Source organism: Nelumbo nucifera, chromosome 1, assembly GCF_055504915.1.
Source record: "Nelumbo nucifera cultivar China Antique chromosome 1, China Antique-T2T, whole genome shotgun sequence".
Classification (NCBI taxonomy): Eukaryota; Viridiplantae; Streptophyta; class Magnoliopsida; order Proteales; family Nelumbonaceae; genus Nelumbo; species Nelumbo nucifera.
The window spans coordinates 170,582,944-170,601,651 of NC_142649.1; the positions used below are offsets into that span (position 1 = coordinate 170,582,944).

The 18,708-nt window shown below is 46.1% G+C and overlaps 2 protein-coding genes across 3 annotated transcripts in view; both read right to left on the reverse strand.

Annotated features, from left to right (window-relative positions):
* Window positions 1-212: 212 nt before the first annotated feature.
* The window catches only part of LOC104596661 (ent-copalyl diphosphate synthase 1), a 35,349-nt gene continuing 16,853 nt past the window's right edge, over window positions 213-18,708 (reverse strand). Inside the window, exon 16 of one of the 2 annotated variants that reach the window (XM_088895220.1) lies at window positions 213-669. In XM_088895220.1, coding sequence (XP_088751346.1) covers window positions 580-669 — 90 coding nt within the window. In that variant the 3' untranslated portion in view covers window positions 213-579. Of the gene's footprint in view, window positions 670-999; window positions 7,198-18,708 lie in introns of those variants that run through there. The other variant, XM_088895221.1, reaches the window with a different exon arrangement.
* On the reverse strand, window positions 1,000-1,934 carry LOC104596510 (photosystem I reaction center subunit II, chloroplastic). Its single transcript, XM_010257704.3, has one exon. It carries the CDS (start codon window positions 1,824-1,826, stop codon window positions 1,188-1,190), a length of 639 nt encoding a protein of 212 aa, XP_010256006.1. The 5' UTR covers window positions 1,827-1,934; the 3' UTR covers window positions 1,000-1,187.

Below are 18,708 nucleotides of genomic sequence, written 5' to 3' on the forward strand. Positions count from 1 at the left end.
AATGAGTTCCGTTTTGAGAAAATCAACTTATCTCAAAGGAAACATGCAAAGATGCGCCATGAATCATGGCACTGAATCACCTAGCATTAGCAACCACAACTGCAATAATGTAGTGTGTTGACCCTCTTGCAATTGATCCATTATAACAATGTATGTTCTGATATACTTCCTTTGTGGAAACTAATTAATTAGCTTAAACAACTTCTGGTACATTATGTTGTTCTGTTATTGAGTTACCTCAGAACATGGAATATCCAAGATAGAGGATGGAGGATCAAATCAATATGAATCCAAGCAAAACAATCAGCAGTTACCACAGTACAAACTAGAAACTTCAGACTTGAAAATTTTCAGTATGGGGAGGCAACTCAGCCAATTTTTCCATATCTCACTAAATTCTGGTACAAGTGTGACTCTGAGTTGTGAATATGAATCACCATAACCCCATTGGCTTTCTTTGAGTTGAGACATTTACCTCAAATCACAATTGCTGCTCACATTTGGGAATTAACAGGCAACCTGCTGAAAGGGGAATGCAATCGAATGGATAGAGTGTGGTGTTAGTAAAGAATCACCGTCTCATCTGTTGCCTGTGCGTATCCTTGTGTGTGGCATGATAATGTTTGGATCTGGAATATGCCTCAAACATTGTCTGGTTGCTCTCATTTTCTGCAATGAAAACGACCAGGCAATCTTAGAGGGGTTGATCAAATAACCCAATGAACATATGCACACACCTAAACACACCAACTGCTGTTTGGTATACAGACTCTTAACTATCCCAAGTACCCCAAGTCAGAAACAGCAGCATGGGCACATAAATGGAGTAAGCTTGTTGATGATTTGGGGGTACAGAGGACAACCTTGTTGATGACTCGGGGAAAACTTTAACCCTACATATAAAGTTTTAACTTTCTTTTATCTTTTATATCTTCGACTTTTGGCCTCTTGTGATTTGACTATCTACATTTGTAATTTCATATTAATAAATCCCCAAAAGAAAAAACGGGCCTGAGTATTCAACTAGATGGAGAAATTAAGAAAATTACACAATTACACAATACTTATGCTAGCTATGTTTTCACTGAAGATTGTGATCAGAAGTAAAATACAAAGGTACACAAAACAAGAGTAAATAATCACATAATCTCAAATACATTAACTCACTAAGCACCCCTCGCCTCACTTCACAAGTCATACACTTGCTTGCCGGTGAACTTGACCTCGATGGGGCTGACGTTCTTTCCGATTGATCGGAAGTTCTGCCCAACTCCTTGACGGCCGGGGTTCACCTTCTCGGGGTAGACTCCGTCCTTGGGGTGAAGATATTGGACCTCTCCATTAGGGAAGACCCTGTAGAATTGGTACTTGATCTTGTACTTGGACCTCAGTCTAGTTCCAAGGGCCAAGCACTGCTCCTTCCTAGCCAATTTGAGCAAATTAGGGCCCTGCCTCATTATGGCTGCACCTCCGGTGGGCATCTCAAATATCTGTTCCTTGGGGGAGTCCCATGTAATCACATAGAACTCTTCGACTTGTGCCTTGCGTAACAATCCACCAGTGCTTCCGCCGAAGATCGGAGACGGTGTGTTGGGGTCCAACTCAGGTGGGGTGAAACCCACAGGAGCCTCTGCTGGAGGGGCCTCAGTCTTCCCATCTGCGGCTGAAGCCCTGATAGTCCGATGTGCCAGAGACAGGTTGAGAGGCCTAGGACTGAGGAACGACAACGACGACGATGATGGTTTCCACGGAACAAGGGCACGGTTGCCTGAATTTGGAGTAGAGAGGGTTGGGGTGAAGAGACCAGCTTGGGTTGCCATGGCCATGGAAGTGGTAATGAGGGGAGATAGTAGTGGTACTGCTACTTGTTGTTTGGGATCGTCGGGGAGAGAGAGAGAGAGAGGGAGGGAGGTAGAGAGAAGGGTTATGTGCAGAGTATGGAATTTTGGATGGGTGGTGGTGAGGAATTGGGTATGGATAAGGTGATATGGGTTGGACCAATGAGAAGTTATGATTTTGATACGTAGTCTTACCCACACCTTGTTTTCTTCTGACTCCATATCTATTTTTTGGACGAGCTATTATCTATATGTCTAGCTGTCACATGACGCTCAAGGTAGGGGTGCAACCGACCCGTGGGCCTTTTTTTTAACCGAACCAGTACTACCGGTTTTTGAAAAACCGATAATCGAAATCGAACCGTTGCCAATTGGTTAACTAGTTAACCATTGGTTTGATTCGTCAGTTTTTTGGTTTTTTAATTTTTATAATATATATTATAAAAATATATATAAACATATAATAAAAAATTACAAATATATATAAACTATTATATTTTAAATAATAAATAATACATTATATATTATAAATTTATTTTTATATATAATGCACATTTATTAATTTATAATATATAAAATATATAGAAATATATGTATACTGGTCGGTTTGGTTAACCGTTGGTTTTCTATATTGGTTAACCGAAACTGAACGGTACCTTTGGTTTTTTAAAACACCGAACCAACCGATTCAGTTAACTGATCTCTTAGTTTAGTTTCAGTCGGTTTTCTCAGCCTATTTGGCTTTTTGGTTTTTTTGTTCACCCCTAGCCCAAGGCACATTCCACTGTGCATTGAGAGCATCTCCCGTACTTATGTATTTATGTATTATTATTAGGGGTTTCCACTATTTGGTTAATCGAACTATGGGCAATTTTTGCAAACTGAATTGGTATTATCGGTTTTTCTATTTCTTCAAATCGAAATTGAACCGGTACCACTGGTTAACTAGTTCGTCGGTTTCAATTTTTGACCAGTTTGGTTCTTTAGTTTTTCAGTTTTTTTATATTTATAATATATATTATATAAATATATTTATAATATTATATTATAAATAATAATTGATATATAATATATTATAAATATTATAAAAATATATAACATATTTATTAATAGATTATTATAAATATAATATATGTATATATATATAATGAAATATATATTTATATATAATATATAGAAAATATGTGACATATATTAAAAATATATATAAAATATATATACAGGTCGGTTCGGTTAACTACTGATTTCTTATAGGTTAACCAAAAACCAAAATAATCCTTCGATTTTTCAAAAATACCAAACCAACTGGTTTGGTTAATCGCTTTTTCCGATTCGATTCGTTTTTCGGTTTTTTCAGGGACACCCCTAGTTATTATTTATGGGAGATGTTCCCAATGCATGGTGGGATGTGCCTATGAGGTCGTTGAGAGGTGCCCTGTGTGAGGAGCAAATCCCAATTTAGTTGCTGAGCTTTACTATATTATATCTACATGCCCATTGCAAGAATTGGGATCCGCTCCTCACAAGCGTGCCTCAGACATGTCTCATAGCCACATCCCACTCTATAATGGGAACATCTCCCATGAATATTAAATACAAGTATGGGAGATGTTCCCGATGTGCGGCCAGAACATGCTGTGAAGTCGGTGTGAGGCGTGTTGTGTGAGGAGCAGATCCGAACTCCCATTGCACTACCCAAGTGCCCAGTCACAGACCATAGGCTGTGGCTACTTACGAATGGTCATTTAGTTTTTGCTCTATATTTTAAAACTAGCGGGCCCTCATGCGATGTACAGAGTTGGACTTAAAACATATTGTATATTGTACTATGGAGCTATACAACCTAAGGGTAGGGATGGCAATTTTCTCCATCTCTGCCAAATACCTAGCCTCCTCGATTAGGTGGGGATAGGGATGGTTAGCGGGGACAAGGTGGGGATGGGATTAATAGGAATACCTGATTGGAGACGGGGAGTGAAGTCCACACCCTGCCCCGACCCTGATTATAAATTAAATATATATTAATCATATAATATTATTTATGTTATTTATAATATATATATATATATATATATATCAAAATGTATTTAAAATGTTATTTGCATTTTAATTTTTCCTTTATATTAAATAAATACCTTTCTAAAAACAAACTTTTAATTAAAAAATTCAAACATTCAGGTTCTCGATGGGAAATCCCTCTTCATTGAGGATTGGGGATGCAGGCTAAAATTTTTGATGGGGATTAATTTAAAACTTGAGGTCGGGATGGGGAGTATGATCCCAACCCGAACCCACCCATTGTCATTCCTATCCTAGGAGTCATCCCCTAAACCCCTAACACACCCAAGTATCCAATACTTGGGTGAGTTGGAAGTTTTATAATTTTAATTTCACTAAATTACCAAAATCACTAATTATTGCTAAAAAATTATAGTAAATATCAAAATGATTGAAAATATAAAAAATAAATTTATATTTTTTGAAATTAATTTTTTACTAAAAATTATTGATAATTTTTAATTATTAAATTATTTATTAATATTTAATTAATTATTAATTTTTACTAGTTATTGATTTCAAAACTAGGGTGGTACTTAGGTATTTTTTCAGTCCGTTAAACGCGAGCTGACACTCATCGGTCCACACGAGGTCTTTGTTTTTCTTTATTGCCTTAAAGAAGGGTAGGCCCTAACCCGCCAATTTAGACATAAACCGGTTGAGGGCAGCTACCCGACCAGTTAGTCTTTGTACTTCCTTAACTTTCTGAGGTGGTTGCATATCTAGTATGGCTTAATTTTATCCAGGTTGGCTTCAATACTGCATTGGTTTACTATGTAGCCAAGGAATTTGACCAACGTGACCCCGAAGACACACTTGTTCGGATTGAGCTTCATGTTGTAGTTTCTTAAAATTTGAAAAACGCAATTTAAATCATCAATTAAAGAATTTGAAATTTGGGTTTTCATGAACATGTCAACAACATAAAATTCAATTTTATTCCCAATTAATGGTTCAAAAATTTTGTTTACAAGTCGTTGGAAGGTTGCTCCAGCGTTTTTCATTTTGAAGCGCATCACTTTATAACAGTACAACCCTAGCTCGGTTACAAAGGCGGTATTGTCCTGGTTAGCTACGTCCAGTCTAATCTGGTTGTAGCCAGAGTAAGCGTCCATGAAGCTCAGCAGCTCGTGCCCCGAGGTCGTATCTACCAAGCGATCTATCCGGGGAAGTGGGAAGCAATCTTTCAGGCAAGCTCTATTGAGGTCAGTGTAGTCGATGCACATGTGTCACTTGTCGTTGGCCTTCTTCACGAGCACGGGATTTGCCACCCAACTCAAGTAATGGACCTCTTCAACAAAGTCCGTTGCAAGGAGTTTCCCGACCTCCTCGTCTACTACCCTCCACTGCTTTGGGGCGAGGTTTATTTTTCTTTGTCTAACTGGCCTGACTAAGGGGTCCACATTAAGTTTATGAGTAATTAAGCTAGGGTCAATACCGGGCATTTCTGTCGTGGACCAAGCAAAAACATCTAAATTACCGAGTAAAAAACTTACTAGTTGCAACTAGAGAGGTTCGTTTAGTAGAGCGCCGATCTGAAGGATCTTCGTCGGCTTGGCTTCGAAGACCGATACATGGACTATTTCCTCCATCGGGGCAGCTTGCTCCTCGGTATGTTCAAGTGGGGGTTCTAGTTCGACATCTTTTGCCAAATTTGCCTTACCCTTTAACGCTGCTACATATCACTTGTGTGATTACAGTTAATCACCTCGTACTACCCCCACTCCGCAGCTCATCAGAAACTTCATCGACAAGTAATAGGTCGACACGACAGCTTAGAAGGCGTGCAAAATGGGCCGACCTAAAATTGTGTTGTAGGAGGATGGAGTTGCGACCACGAGGAAGTTGTGTTCGAAGCGCACTAAATTGGGTTATGTTCCTTCTGCAACTAGCACTATGATTCGGCCGAGGGGCCTAACCACCTCGCCACTAAACCCCACTAGAGGTGTATCTGTCGTCTCCATGTCGCTTCGCTACAACTGCAACTTGTCGAAGGCTTCCAAAAATGAGACATCGGCTGAACTTCCCGACTCCACCAGTATTCGCTTCATCTCGAAGTCGTTAATCACGAGCTTGACAACCAAGGCATCATTGTGCGGATATTGAATCCCACGTGCGTCGTCCTCGGTGAAATAAATGGGCTCTTCAAGCCGAGGTCGCTTTGGTGGGTTCTTCGTTTCTTGCTTCAACTCTCGGACCGAGGTCTTCCCTGCTACCGTGGTACACCCCACAATAATGGATCCACTGGGGATCATGTTAATCACCCCGCGGATCGGCCTGTCTCCAGGTGGTTGTGGTTGCCGAGGTGACGGGTCATACCTCTTGCTCGGTTTTGGGGCTTTTCTTCTTTGATCGGTCTGTCAGTCTGTCGTCTCTCTGTTACTGTGCTGAATATATTTCTTCAGATATCCGCGATGGATCAACTCTTTGATTTCCTCCTTGAGGTTTCTGCAATTTTCTGTACTATGCCCGATGTCCCGATGGAAGTGGCAGTAAACATTCAGATTCCTTTTCGTTGGATCTCCTCACATCCTTGGTGGCCACCTGACATTAAGGTTGGAATCGTTGATTGCCATCAATATTTCACCCCGCTTCGCATTGAGGGGGTGTAAGTGGTCCTTTCAACCGGTGGGGTTCCAGATCGCTGACTTGACCCAGCACCCTGAGGTGGCAACTTACTCCTCTTGTGTGGGGACTTGCTCCTCCTCGATGACTTGCTTTTCCGCGACTTACTCCCCTTTATCGCCGCGGTGAGTCGTATGGCCGGGTCGAGGTCAAGGATTTGCATGCACTCTTCGTTGAATCTACTGATGTAACTTCTGATGGTCTCATTATCCCTCTACACCGCATCTAGAAGGCCTGTTGCGGACTTTGGGAACTTCTTACATGTGACGAAGTGGGCAGTGAATTTATCGGCGAATTGCACCCAACTCTTAATCGAGTGGGACTGCAGTCCAAAAATCCCTATTTTTTATTGGTATTTACTTTTTTGATATTTCTATTGATTTTTTATACAAAAATTAGTAAAATATTTATTGGATTGAATTGAATCTGATCCATTTGCAATGGATTTATATTGGATTGGGTTGGATTGAACTAATGGAACAGGTTTGCATTGGACCTAATCTGAATTAAAAATAATTTGAACAGTTTGGAACTTTAAATGGTTCAGACATTAAATTAAATCAGTCCAAAAATGGTCTAAAATATTCATCACATTGAAATCCATTTATAATGAATTCATACTGAACCAGATCAGATTGCAGACAGCAGACCCATGCGTTATAAAATGCGAGCCGACCTGCATATATGAGTTGGCCAAATCGGATCTGGTATACATGATTGTTGTAACAACTGATGTAGGTAGATGCAAAGAAAAAAAAATTGATGTACAAATAATTTATGTGTTTAATAGGTGTTCAAATAAATTTCATTACTTATCAATTGATTTTTTTTTCCTTAGTTAACTAAGGCCGTATTTATTGGGAGAAGTACAAATCAGTTCGGTTCAAAATTTATTAGGCCCAAAGTGCAGGGGGAATACATTCTGACCGTAAATTGATACCAAATTCACGAACAGGATGTGGTTTATAGGGGGGGCTGGAATTCAAAATTCTGCATCGTGTGTCTCCGTACTTTTCCTGTGTTTATTTGTAGTGTGAATATGGATGGGTGTAATTAAACACTCTGATCCAATTTTGTCAGAGTTTGGATGAAGTATAATTAAACATCAAAAATCAATGCAAAACTCCACTTACATCGAGTTTTATAAAATAATATAAATATTTATATTGAAAATCAAATTTTCCAATTTACAACGGTTTATAACTTTAAACCAATCCATCCATGTGCAATTCTATTGGATCACATGATGAATAGCATGTGTTTTGGGGAATTATATGCTTAATGACTTTGTAAGATGGGTTTATTCTTATACATTTAAAATTTGTATTTCTTTTATTTGTATGTTATATATATCTTTCATATATTAGTTGGTTCATTCCAGCAAAGACCAGGATTTGAATCCCACTGTCACAACTTTTATTATTCTTCCTTATACTTAACTGTCCCATTTATTCGGTATTACCCCTCGCTAGTTATAATATATTATGAATTGTAATAGATATTATATTGAAAATAAAAAATATGAAATTAGTAATAATAAAACAGATTTATGGATAGGGCTGATCATGGGCTGAGCCTAGTCAGGCTTGAAGTATTGGGCCCAAGTCCGACCTTATATTTTCTGGGCTTGATGCAGGCCTGGGCTGAGCTGTACACAAAAATCTGGGCCTAAGACCAGAAATTTGCGGGCTAGGCCGGGCCAAGAATGGTCAGCCTTATGGAACGAAAATCACTAACGACAACTTGCCATTAGGGTTAGATCTTAAAAATTAAGACAAACTGGTAATTAGAACTATAATACATGTGCATAATAGCAATAGTTAGGTCAGGTTCAAGTTGGGTCAGATTGGCAAAATTCAACCCTAGCCCTAATCCAACATCAACGTAATTCAACCTAACCCAGCTTTTATTTGGGTTGGGTTCAGGCTAGCCCGGCCCAAATTGCAGCCCTAATTAGGTAGAATCCTAGCAACCCCATATAAAGTCCGATTTAGATTAGGTAAGCTTGATGCCTTGAGCAACCTGACCCAAAGTAGAACTCAATGTATTAAACTTATAGTTGTATCTTGTATGTTCTGGTATATAAGCATGCTAACGTGAGTTGGGGACGAGGGAAGATCATGATGAACAACACTTTTGAAGTCTATGCATCATTTGAATTTACAATATGATGGTGTGCAATCTGGCCGATCCTAACTGTCAACGACCTTGCCTCTGATTGGAGAAACAGGGGGGCCTGAAACGAAGAAAGTGGGGAATCTCCAGGGAGGAATCCGGCGAGATCACTCCGAAGCTCAAGTTAGTATTCTCTCAAAGGCAAGATAAAACCAGATAGCGCAAAGTTCACATACCTTCCTCGGGGGGGTAGAGAGCCTTTTTATAACCACCTCGCGCACTCACTCCGAGGCCTCTGTCAGTTCGGGTATGATTACTTTTGTGCTTCTGCCAGTTCAGGTGTCATCACCTCTGCTGGGACAGAACCGCCACTGCTCCTTCTCGGAGCCGTCTCTGTAACTGGAGATGGCGGCGGCAGGTGGCCTTTGGAATGCGGCTGTCAAGCATCAGATCCCAAGTCAGTCAAGTGCACCGCCCCTGGATACGGACTCCTTCGGTGTCAGGTACGGTTTGTTTAGTTCGGTGTTCCGGGGGTCAAGTGGTGGAGTGGTGTGCGAGGTTAAGTCTTGAGTTCGGATAGAAGTGTGGCCCGAACTGCCGTGGGGCAGGCCAGTTCGGGTTGTTGCCCTTTGTGTTCGTAAGGCTCGGGGCCTAAGGGAGAGCACGGGCTCCTTACTGGGAGTTCGGGCTCCTTGCGGGGAGTTCCGACCACTGGTTCCTCTCGGAGCTCACGCCTTGGCGAGCTGTTGTGCCGAACTGTTGCCTTTGCCACGTGTTGAGTGGTTACGAGGTCAGGCCAAATCTTCCTTCATCAATTGCCCCCCACTCCTCGTGCTAAGGGTCTTGCCCTGGCGCGGGGAGTTTGCGAGGTGGCGGGTGGATTTGTCCCGTACTTTGGTTTGACTAATAGCGCGAGGTGCGTCGTCAAGATTTTTTGGGCTTCTCGAGTGCCCAAAAGACGGGAAACGCACCGTTCTGCCTACAAATGCTGACACGTGACAGCGCGCACTTTATTTCAAAATTCAAAAAAGTGTGCCGCTGAGAGATGTGACAGCGGGCGTCTTTTCAAATTTGAAAACGTGCTGCTGCCGCCTTTAATGTGAGGAGACGTGCGGTCAGTTTCGAGAGACGTGTGGCCAGTCACGTCTTGGTCTCAAGAGATGTGCGGTCAGCGCGACTGCGGGCCGTCGGATTGGCTTTGATCTAAGCCGTTGATTCTTGGTTACTGTGGGTATAAATAGTGGGGGGACCCTAGTTGCTTGTCACTTTTGCGCTTTGCTTCTTGAGCTCGCATCCAAGCCTTTAGTTCGCTTTCAAGGTCTTCTGCTCGTGTTCAAGTTCTCGTAGTCCGTTCAAGCATTTTTCCGGGTGAGTACTTTCCTGGGATCCATCTTCTCTCCCCGATGTCTAGCTCGGATAGCTCAGACGGTTCTTCAAGGGGGTCTGATGTAGGTTCTACAAATCGAGTTTCAACCCTTGGTGGTCCTAGCGAACCGGAGGTAGAGCTTGAGGAAGAGTTCGAACTCGTAGGCTGAGCTGCTTCGGGTAGCTTGGCGTCCACCTCTCGTCGAGGTCGGACGTTAGACAAGTTCGGTCCCTCGACCATGATGCCTGAGGGGCTCCAATCCCTTATTACCTATTACAACTTGCCTGGGGAGTACGCCTACTTCATACCTTCGGGTAGCTTTCCTTGGGAACACGGTCCTGAAGAGATCGTGATATTCCGGGAGCAGCTCGCTGCGGGACTGCGACTGCCTTTCCATCCCCTCCTTGTCGAGGTCATGAACCACTTTGGCATTACTGTCGGCCAATTTCACCCGAACTCCATTCGTAACTTGGTGGGGACAATCTCCCTATTTTGCGAACAGGGCTTCCCTTTAGACTTGGATATCTTCTCTTCCATCTTAATGCTTAAGAAGCAAGCGGGTCCCCTTCCCGGGTGTAGGCGGGCGTATTACCTGTCTCCCCGCCCGGGTTTTAAGCTTTTATACGAACTTCCCAACAAGGTCCCGGCGTGGAAGCGGGATTATTTCGAGGTGCGAAGTGTATTGGGGAGGCTGTTTCAAACCGGGTGGGGAATGGCCGCCCCTAACTCCGGTGTTACACTTGTTAAAGAGACGGCAAAGGGCCTCCGGCAATGGGCACAGCTTGGGCTAAAATGCCATCTTTATCTGTTAGAGGCGAAGCTCATTGAGGCCGGTTTGAGTTCGAGTAGGTTCCTTACTCAGGTTTGTCTTGTTTTGCTTTGTTCTTTCGCTTTTTCCTGATGCCGAACTCATTTTGCAGGTGTGATGGACTTAGAGAGGACTCGCGGCGGGCACTTGTTTCACGGCATGAAGAGAAGGAAGCGGGTTGCAAAACGAACTCACGCCGAGGTGCCCCAAAACGCGGAGCCCGAAGTACCAGACTACCCGTCTGTGGATCCGCCTATGGAACCCGAGATGGCCCCTCCAGTCCATGAGGCGGCAGGGGCTCCTTATGCCGAAGCTACTTATACAGGGGCTCCTGCTTACTCTAAATCCGCTTACACGCGAGTTGGGCCCTCAGGCTCGGGGGCCCAAGGCGAGTTCAGGAGTGTGTTATCACCGAACTACGCTCTGCAGAAGAGTAGGGAGGCCATCTATCCTGAGGAGGTCGCGACATGGTCCGAGCTTCCTTTGAACTAGGTAGCTTGTCGTGCTGCCACTCATGCCATGGTGGTAAGTCAGATTTCTTGTCCGGCTCTTTGCTTTTATCCTTTTGTCGTTCCTTTGATCATTTTGTTATTCCCCTTTTGGTAGGTGAATTCTTCAATCAATGCCTTGGCGGCCCAGGTGGAAAGGAGCTCGAGGCAGGCGCGAGCTGCCGAAGAGGCCTTCCATGCTGCCGAGGCGGCTCCCCGAGCTGCTGAGGCGGCTGCTCGCGCTGCACAGGCCAGGCAGGCGAGGTCTCAGAGAGATGCTGAGGCCATGGGAGTTGTGGTAAAGCATATGGCGGACCTGAGGCTGGACTTGCAGCATCAGGTTGAATATCTTCAGGAGGATTTCAGGGAGAGGACGCAGATTTTTTCCCAAGGCATTGAGGACGCCAAGAAGAAGGCTATTGACGAGTACATTGCTTTGCCGTGCTTTGATGACCTGATGGTGGACTCGTACAGAAAGGGCTTTAAACTAAGCCGGTGGATGATCCGGAATACATACCCCGAGCTTGATATTAGTGCGATATCCACCTCGCGCATTACTCAGGAGATGGCCGATGCTGCTGATGGTGAGCCGGATTCCGAGGGCGAGGCAAGACCTTCGGGTGTTGTCGAAGTGCCTTATGATGAAGAATAACCACCTCCGAGCCTGTGAGCTCGATATGTATTTTTTTTTTTGTTTGAAATGTACACTCCCTTATTTTGGAATGGAATCTCTTTTGGTTATGTGTTGGTTGTTTTCTTTCTCCCGAACTGACCATATGTCTGATCTGTTTCTTGCCCGGGTTACAGCACACGCGTGGCCTGTTTTGGTGTTAATACTTTGTCTCTGAGATGCCGATGTCCTTATTAGTTCGTTGTCACCACTTCGTTAGCTCAGCATCCTAGCCCTTGGGCTCTGATAGCGATTTTGTCCACTTCGCTTGGTGGTTATAGGTAGTATCGCCTTAAGTTGACGATGTTCCACGCTCGGGGTACTTGTTTACCCTCTAAGGTTTCGAGCTCGTATGCCCCCCCGAGCGCTCTCTTTACTCTGTATGGCCCTTCCCAATTTGGTCCAAGTTTGCCCACGCAGGGTTCGGGTACCATGATCTTACGGAGAACCAGGTCGCCGACGCGGAAGCCCCGCTTCTTTACTCTGGCATTGTAGTACCGAGCTACTTTTTGCTGGTAGGCTGCTATCTAGATGTGCGCGAGGTCTCTTACCTCATCCAGTAGGTCGAGGTTGGTACGTAACTCGTCTTCGTTTGTCTGATTGTCATATGCTTCTAGTCGTAGTGTGGGTATTTCGATCTCCGTTAGGATTACTGCTTCAGTGCCATAGGTGAGGTTAAAGGGGGTCTCTCCCGTGGCGGTTTTTTTCGTAGTTCGGTGAGCCCATAACACACTTGGTAGCTCGTCCGCCCACAACCCTTTAGCTTGGTCTAGTCGTGCTTTCAGTTCACGGAGGATGGCTCTATTCATTACTTCTATCTGACCATTTGCCTGCCGGTTCTTCAGTTTTCGGTCTTTTTGGAGGGTTCTATTCCTCTCGGGTTGCTTCACGAACTGACGTTCGGGCCGCTGCCAAAGTGCACCCTGCTACCACCGAACCTCCCACTATTACATGGATGGTTCCCCGAACTGACCTCTCTTCCGGAGGCTGTCGCTGCAATGGTTCGGCTGGCCTGCTGCTGGATTCGGGAGCATCCTTTCCGTGCTCCCCTTGCCGACCTGCCTTATTGTTATTATTATTATCATGCTGTACAAAATTCCTCAAGTATCCGCGACGGATGAGTCCCTCTATCTCGTCCCGGAGATTATTACACTGTTCAGTACTATGACCGTGGTCTCTATGGAAACTACAGTACAAATTTTTATTTCTCTCGTTCGGATTCCCCTTTAGGCAAGGTGGCCACTTTACGTATGGGGCATCTTTGATCGTCATCAAGATCTCGGTCCTCCTCGTGTTTAACGGTGTGAAATCCGTCCGAACTGCTAAGGGAGCTCAGAACGGCTGGTTCAGCTTCGGCTCCCGGGCCGGGTTTTTTCTGTCGACTGGGTTGGAGGGCTCGCCTTCCCTCTTTCTTTTCTCGTTCCCGCTTTCGGTCCGTTGGTTGATTTCTTCCTCTGTTCTCATGAACTTATCCGCGAGCTTGAGGAATTCGGCCACGGTTGCGGGCTGGTTAGTTACCATGTGCCATTTGAATTCCTTGTGCGTTACTCCTCTCTTGGCCGCCGTGAGCTGCACCGCGGGGTCTAATCACGGTATCTGCAAGCACGCTTCATTGAACTGCTTGATGTAGCCCCATATGGATTCTCCTTCTCTCTGGACTACTCCGAAGATGCTTTCCTCGGTTCTGGGGCACCGCTTGCTGGTGACAAAGCATGCGGTGAAGACCTGCACGAACTGGGCCCAGCATCTTATCGACCCGGGGGCCAGGTTCCTGTACCAAGTGCAGGCTACCCCCCTGAAGGTGGTGGTGAAGGCCACGCACATGCACGATTCACTGGCCCTGGCGAGGTGCATTTGGGATTGGAAAGCATCAACGTGGTCGTTGGGGTCGAAGGACCCATCATACTAGTCCAAAGGTGGGAGCTTGAAATCTCTGGGCATGGGGACTGTCAGGAGTTCTGATGCGAGGGGGGAAGGTAATGAGAGAATTGGGGCAGCTTTTACCTCGTCCGAGCTCGTCTCTTCTTTACCTCTGAGCTCGGGCAGCACACGGGTGGCAGTTCGGCAACTTCGCCGGCGCCTTCGTTGCTGAGTGGGCCTGGTGCTGGCACTGCTGGCCTTTGTGTTGCCGAGCTCGATGGGCCCGGACTGTTGGTAGTCTGCCGCCAGGACGCTGAACCGGTTCTCTGTCAGTGGGAGCTCAGACTTGGAGTGTTGGGATATTGACTTGGCGGGCGAGGTGCCCGACCCGCCGGCGAGCTGCGAGGAGGGGGTGATCTTTCTTTCCCTAGGCCCGGGGATGAGGCCTGACTCTTGTGGGGGTTCTGAGGTTGGGAGGCCTCTGCTCGGAGATGACGTCCACCCTGAGGGGAGGGCTTAACCGGCTTTGGAGTAGGGTGTCGAGGTGGAAGCAGTGGTTGGTTTAGAGGCAGTTGGGGGAACTACTGTTGATAGTGATACTGGGAGATGTGGTGCAGTACTTGGTGCTACTGGAGCTAATGTTGCTGGAATTGTTGCATTTGGGCTTGCATTGCCCGCATGCATTGCATCAGGTCGTCCAACTGGTTCTGGCTGGTTGCCAAGGGGACAGCAGTTGGATCAGTAAAGGTTGTTTTGATAGGGAGAGGAAAGGGGATACTCATGGCAGGAAAGTTTACGGGCGCCACTGCTTGTTGCGCATTCAAGCTGGGGATCCCATCCACCGGAAGGGGGATGGTGAACTGACCGACGCACACCACGGGGACTTGAAGTTGTTCCCCAGTGGTGTTCATCTCCGTGCCACGTCCGGCATTGCTGGAAGAAGCCATGAGTGTTGGGGTTTTTGCAGAAGAGAGGTTATGAGAGTTTTAGAGGGAGGCTTTTAGAAGTGTTCCCACAAACGGCGCCAATTGATGGTGCGCAATCCGGCTGATCCTAACTGTCAACGACCTTGCCTCTGATTGGAGCAACAGGGGGGCCTGAAACGAAGAAAGTGGGGAATCTCCGGGGAGGAACCCGGCGAGATCACTCCGAAGCTCAAGTTAGTATTCTCTCAAAGGCAAGATAAAACCAAATAGCGCAAAGTTCACATACCTTCCTCGGGGGGTAGAGAGCCTTTTTATAACCACCTCGCGCACTCACTTCGAGGCCTCTGTCAGGTCGGGTATGATTTACTTATGTGCTTCTGCCAGTTCGGGTGTCATCACCTCTGTTGGGACAGAACCGCCACTACTCCTTGTCGGAGCCGTCTCTGTAACTGGAGATGGCAGTGATAGGTGGCCGTTGGAATGCGGCTGTCAAGTGTCAAATCCCAAGTCAGTCAGGTGCGCTACCCCTGGATACGGACTCCTTTGGTGTCAGGTACGGTTTGTTCAGTTTGGTGTTCCGGGGGCGAAGTGCTGGAGTGGTGTGCGAGGTTAAGTCTTGAGTTCGGATAGAAGTGTGGCCCGAACTGCCATGGGGCAGGCCAGTTCGGGTTGTTGCCCTTTGTGTTTGTAAGGCTCGGGGCCTAAGGGAGAGCTCGGGCTCCTTACTGGGAGTTCGGGCTCCTTGCGGGGAGTTCGGACCACTGGTTCCTCTCGGAGCTCGCGCCTTGGCGAGCTGTTGTGGCGAACTGTTGCCTTTGCCACGTGTTGAGTGGTTACGAGGTCGAGCCAAATCTTCCTTCATCACAATATGTTTACCTCTATATTAGCATTGTATTTGATTTGCCATTCTAGTGAATTGTGGGGCGCATGATGTGAGTCCGAATGTCCTGCCCACAAGAATTCTACCCACGTCTACCCATATAACATTGTAATTATACATGGGGAACATCTTATCCTCTTCCTACATAGTATTATGCATCGGGAGATGTTCTCAATGCACAGTAGTGTGTTGTGGGAAGACATGGGCAGGAGATCCAGAGTCGCATGAAATAGGGACAGTTTGATGACAGTTGAGACCCATTTGGGAGGTTTCAACGGGCTCGATGGAGATCACCTTGGTGCCCTACAAGTGCCCCACCCCACATGCACATCTCAGCGCGCATTGGGAACATCTTCCAAATTTATCATGGGAGATGTTCCCAATACATGGGTGGGAGGTACTCTAGGGTAGGGCTGTTCATAAGAATGCCCAACCCGACCAAACCGACCAACCCAGACCGACCCAACCCGAGTCGGCCGGGTTTTCATCAGTACCGGTCGGTTTCGGGTTGGGCAAATATATAAACCTATATATCGGGTCGGTTTCGGTTTTCTTGTGTGAAAACCGAAACCAATCCGATCCGAACCGAACTAGTCTTCTACTAGTTCGGTAGTTCCTAGTTTGAGTAGTTTCCTACTTAACTATAACTAGTCTTCTACTAGAACTAGAAGGCCCATTAGGCAATTACAATTAGAATAGGCAATCTATCCTAGTTTCTAACTTTCTATAATCTTTTACACCAATTAGGCAACCCATTAGGCAATTACAATTAGAATTCAATTAGGTGTCCTTTCGTACAGGAGCAAAACCGAAACCGACCCAACCTGACTCAAACCGACCAGGTCAGTTTGGCCTATCAGTGGGTCGGTTTCGGTTTCCACCTCACGTAACCCGACCAGGTTGGGTCGGTTGGGAAAACCCCAATAAACCACCCAACCCAACCCGTGAACACCCCTACTCTAGGGTGCCAATGCCAATTTGATCTTCCTCCAGTGTTGATTGAGCTGCATTGACTGAACAACTTCAGAGAAATTATCAAAAATAGCTTCACTATTTTTTTTCGAAATGCAAGAAAAAATATCTTCATTGCTTGATGCAGGCTGATTTGGCCTGGCCTATTGAACAAGGGACACATGAACACAATCCGACAGCAAGATGATGACTCAGCCCTCCCCGCCACTTCGGCAGGATGAGCCACCTTGGGTACCTCGGCCATGACCGAGGTAGGAGCAGCTCGGGAAAGCATCCTACCGTGGTGACACGTAGCAGACTTCTAGAAGCCCGCCAGCTATCTCCGACACCTATGGGATAATGCCTCGCAACCGCCGGCTTTACCCTCAGTCCGCCTGATTCGGGCAGGCACGATGAGCATTATCTGAAGACATGATAACTACTATCCAGTGCAGAACGGACACCTGATAACACGAGTGTGGATCCCGAAAATGTTTTGTGAGACCCACATCACTCTACTATATAAGGGCACAGACCCCCAAGACCTAGGTACGTGCGATTAAGTGTACTCTAGCTCTCTTACTTCCAAGCTTTTAGCTCGCAACCACAACAAGAATACTAACTTAAGCATCGGAGTGACCTCACCGGGTTAGCCACCCCGGGTTCTTTGATCTGTTTTCTTGTAGTCCGCCCGTCTCGTTCAACAACCGACGTCCGAGCTGCCATCCAACTAGGTTCATCCAGATCGCGCACAATCAATTGGTGTTGTCTGTGGGAAAGATACACAAAAGCTAAGTTGCTACTCATCTCTTGTTTTCTACTTTGTTTCAATGGCATCTTCAAGCAACATCAGTAAGGCCACCGATGTAAATGTTACCGGGGGACAGGACAACATTCCAGCGTATCCCGAAGGCACCGCCATGACCATCAGCCAAATAACTATCCCCTTGACCATCTCAGGGGCCCTATCAACCTAGACCTTTGCAACCCAACCGTTACACGCCCCGTTGCCTCGAGTAAGCACCACTTTCTCCATAACGGAGCCTTCTGTGGTTCCCCCTGGAGTCGGGAACCAACAGTTTGATGATCTTAGTAGCATCCGAGTTATGCAGTTGCAGATGTAACAGATACAATAGCTTCAACAATTTCAATAGTACTAATTCTACTAGCAGTACCAGTAGCAGTTCCCACCACTACAGCCTCAGAACCAGCACTACAGTCAGAATGTGCACCAATCTCCCCACCAGGGTGTAGAGAACCCTCGGGTCCCAACTCCTCCCCGAGGTAGGACTCCACCACAGGATAGGGTTGATGGTCAGCGCATGCCGCCGCCTTCTCACGGGGGAAACCAGAAAGACCGACCCGAGGAAAGTCGACGTACAAGGACCAATCAGCAACAACCTTCGCAGCTTGAGAACCACAATCAGCAAGACAACAGCCATCAAATCTGGGACAGAGGAGCGGGCTTAGGAGAGACCCCTCAGCCCCCCATAACAGCCACCATCATGCTCGAGACCGTAAAGATGCAGGAGACCGAAGTTAGCTCCCACCTCACGATAGTGTCCGAGAGCGCAAGCAGACAAGGATCGAAGTACTAGATAATACTGAGGTAAACAATACACACATTGAGGAAGCAAGGAAGCGATGGCATGGTAGGTCCTATCGGGTATCAGCTAAGAGCAGTTCGCCAAGAAGCAAACCTCTACCGCCTGTACCGAGCAGGGTGCAGGAGGAAGTGAGCTCTGTTGTTGCACAGCTGGCTCCAGTACTATTGAGACAGCCCTCCCCCCTATCCCAAGACATCCTCACAGCCCCAAGGCCGTAGGGGTTCGAGACACCAATGTTTGAGACCTATAGCGGGAAGGGAGATCAGAATGACCACATTGACGCCTTCCAGTTTGTAATGTTACTCACCAGAATGGATGAAGCTTGCATGTGCATAGCCTTTTCGATGACGCTCAGGGGTACAGCCAGGATGTGGTACAGGAATCTAGCACCGAACTCGATTAAGAGTTGGGCGCAGTTCACCGATAAATTCACTGCCCACTTCGTCACATGTAAGAAGTTCCCGAAGTCAGCAATAGGCCTTCTAGATGTGGTGTAGAGGGATAATGAGACCATCA

Excerpts from the sequence above, each read along its gene's own strand:
- LOC104596510 (XM_010257704.3), bottom strand. The coding sequence starts at position 1,826 with ATGGCCATGGCAACCCAAGCTGGTCTCTTCACCCCAACCCTCTCTACT.